Source organism: Salvelinus alpinus, chromosome 2, assembly GCF_045679555.1.
Source record: "Salvelinus alpinus chromosome 2, SLU_Salpinus.1, whole genome shotgun sequence".
In the NCBI taxonomy this organism is placed as follows: Eukaryota; Metazoa; Chordata; class Actinopteri; order Salmoniformes; family Salmonidae; genus Salvelinus; species Salvelinus alpinus.
In genome coordinates this window covers 104,203,530-104,206,535 of record NC_092087.1, presented here as the reverse complement: position 1 = coordinate 104,206,535, position 3,006 = coordinate 104,203,530, and the positions used below count along the sequence as shown (strand labels likewise).

The 3,006-nt window shown below is 38.3% G+C and overlaps 1 protein-coding gene across 1 annotated transcript; it reads left to right on the top strand.

Moving 5' to 3' along the window:
- The first annotated feature begins 392 nt into the window (after positions 1 to 392).
- LOC139547257 (zinc finger protein 180-like) lies at positions 393 to 2,064 on the top strand. The gene has a single exon (XM_071356320.1). The coding sequence runs from the start codon at positions 420 to 422 to the stop codon at positions 1,383 to 1,385; it is 966 nt and encodes a 321-aa protein (XP_071212421.1). The 5' UTR covers positions 393 to 419; the 3' UTR covers positions 1,386 to 2,064.
- The last annotated feature ends 942 nt before the right edge of the window (positions 2,065 to 3,006 follow it).

Sequence of the window (3,006 nt, the reverse complement as noted above, 5' to 3'; positions counted from 1 at the left end):
ATATGGCACACCTGTCAGGTGGATGGAATATCTTGGCAAAGGGATGTAAACAAATTTGCGCACAAAATTGGACAGAAATAAGCTTCAGTGCGTATCGAAAAAGTCACATTCTGTATCGTACAGCTATGAAGGTTATATATACAACCACCTGCTTGAAAGGAATCAGCGATGTCTGTGTCTTGAGTGTCGTAGAACTGTCTAGTTCTTTGTGTTCTGACTTCTAAAACAGAATGAATAAAATATTAATGTTAATTATAAAACAGAATGAATAAGTAATGTTAACATATTACCAGGAAGCTGTACAACATTTGTTTTAAAATCACACCAAGATTGTTTTAAATTTTTAAATGTTAAAAAACTTGCCTCAGGTTATTGAGGGATCTGATTTGGATTACACCTCATATCAAGGCAGTTTTATCATGTGGAGGTTTCATTCAGGTCTCTTTTTAAATAAATACTCTTTGGCAGGAGAAAAAACAAACTCGGAGGAACCGGAACCAGAGCCAGAGACGTCCAAACCACCTAGACAACAACACCTCTGCTCCCAGATTCAAAAGAGTTTCATCAGGTTAGGAAGCCTGAAAGCTCATGAGCGAATGCACACAGGGGAGAAGCCACACCACTGCGTCCACTGTGGAACGAGTTTTAAAAGGTTAGTTAACATGAAAAGACATGAGAGGATATACACAGGAAAGAAGCCACACCATTGTGCCCATTGTGGAAAGAGTATTACCCACTTAGGAAAGCTGAAAGCTCATGAGCGAACATATACAGGGCAGAAGCCTTTCCATTGCTCTCAGTGTGGAAAGAGTTTTAAGCGGTTAGACACCCTCAAGGCTCATGTGCGAATACACACAGGGGAGAAGCCATACCATTGCGCCCTGTGTGGAAAGAGTTTTAGCCAGGTAGGAAACCTGAAAGCTCATGAGCGAATACACACAGGAGAGAAACCTTTCCATTGCCCCAAGTGTGGAAAGAGTTTTAGCCAGGTAGGAAACCTGAAAGCTCATGAGCTTACACACACAGGGGAGAAGCCTTTCCATTGCTCCCAGTGTGGAAAGAGTTTTAAGCGGTTAGACACACTTAAAGCTCATGAGAAAATACACACAGGGGAGAAGCCATACCATTGTGCCCTTTGTGGAAGGAGTTTTAGCCAGTCAGGAAGCCTGAAAGTTCATGAGCGAATACATACAGGGGAGCACCCATACCATTGCGCCCTGTGTGGAAACAGTTTTAGCCGGTCAGGAAGCCTGAAGGAACACATGAGACTGCACACAGGGGAGAAGCCTTACAAGTGCTCAGACTGTGGGAAGACATATTGCTCATCACAGTCACTTAAACATCATGTGGGAATCCACACAGGAGAGAATAATGACTTCTCCTAGTGTGTAAACTCATCAGAGAACATACACAGTGCTCCCATTGTCTTATATTGTTGACTGATAATGTGTTTACTTGTTTATACCATATGAAATGAAATGGTACAAAGTATACTCAAACATATATTTGTATGTTTTTATTAGAAAACATGATTTGAATATGGAGTCTGTCAGTTTGCATATAGAGTAGATCAGTTTCCATGTGTTTAAATTGTCCTTTTTTAATCTCTGGCTGTGTGTGTTTATCTGGGTGTGTCATTCCTCCAGCACTACAGATAATACAGTGATATTTGCATGTGATGCATTTGCTCCATTGTTGACATTTGCATTGTTGGCCCACTGATGATTTAATGAAATTATGAAAATGTTCACAGACTGTGATGGAAAATGTTAATTGTATGTGTCCACATATCTGCGTATGTGACTAACCTTGTGAAACTGACCTATTATAATCTCCTGTTCCTGGGAGTATCATCTTGTGTTGCAAACCAGCTGCACCTGTGTCCTTGTATGAATAAAGTCCCGCCCAGGAACAGGAAACTATAAAGATATGTGCTCATCACCTAATGCTTCAGGAGTTCAGACTGTCTACACTGCACTGTGTAACTCTGTTATTCTCTCTGGGCTCAGAAATAAAGAATCTTGGTTTGACTTGGACTCCACCCAACTGGCAACCTAAATTCAATGACATGTAACATTTTGTGTTGATTTCATGTTGAATTCACTTTAGTTGACGACTCAAAGAAATGTAAATAGAAACTAGATGTTGAACTGACGTCTGTGCCCAGTGGGCTGGTTTGAATAAGCGGCAGGTGTTGGATCAGTATCCACCTTAGTTGGTTACGGGATCGTCAGCCATCTCCTTCAGTGCCGTTCTTCACATCATCTATTACATCATAAAACACTACTCAACCCATATGGTCTATTACATAATAAAACACTACTCAACCCATATGATCTATTACATTATAAAACACTACTCAACCCATATGATGTATTACATTATAAAACACTACTCAACCCATATGATCTATTACATCATAAAACACTACTCAACCCATATGATCTATTACATCATAAAACACTACTCAACCCATATGATCTATTACATCATAAAACACTACTCAACCCATATGATCTATTACATCATAAAACACTACTCAACCCATATGATCTATTACATCATAAAACACTACTTAACCTATATGATCTATTACATCATAAACACTACTCAACCCATATGATCTATTACATCATAAAACACTACTTAACCTATATGATCTATTACATCATAAACACTACTCAACCCATATGATCTATTACATCATAAAACGCTACTCAACCCATATGATCTATTACATCATAAAACACTACTCAACCCATATGATCTATTACATCATAAAACACTACTCAACCCATATGATCTATTACATCATAAAACACTACTCAACCCATATGATCTATTACATCATAAAACACTACTCAACCCATATGATCTATTACATCATAAAACACTACTTAACCTATATGATCTATTACATCATAAACACTACTCAACCCATATGATCTATTACATCATAAAACGCTACTCAACCCATATGATCTATTACATCATAAAACACTACTC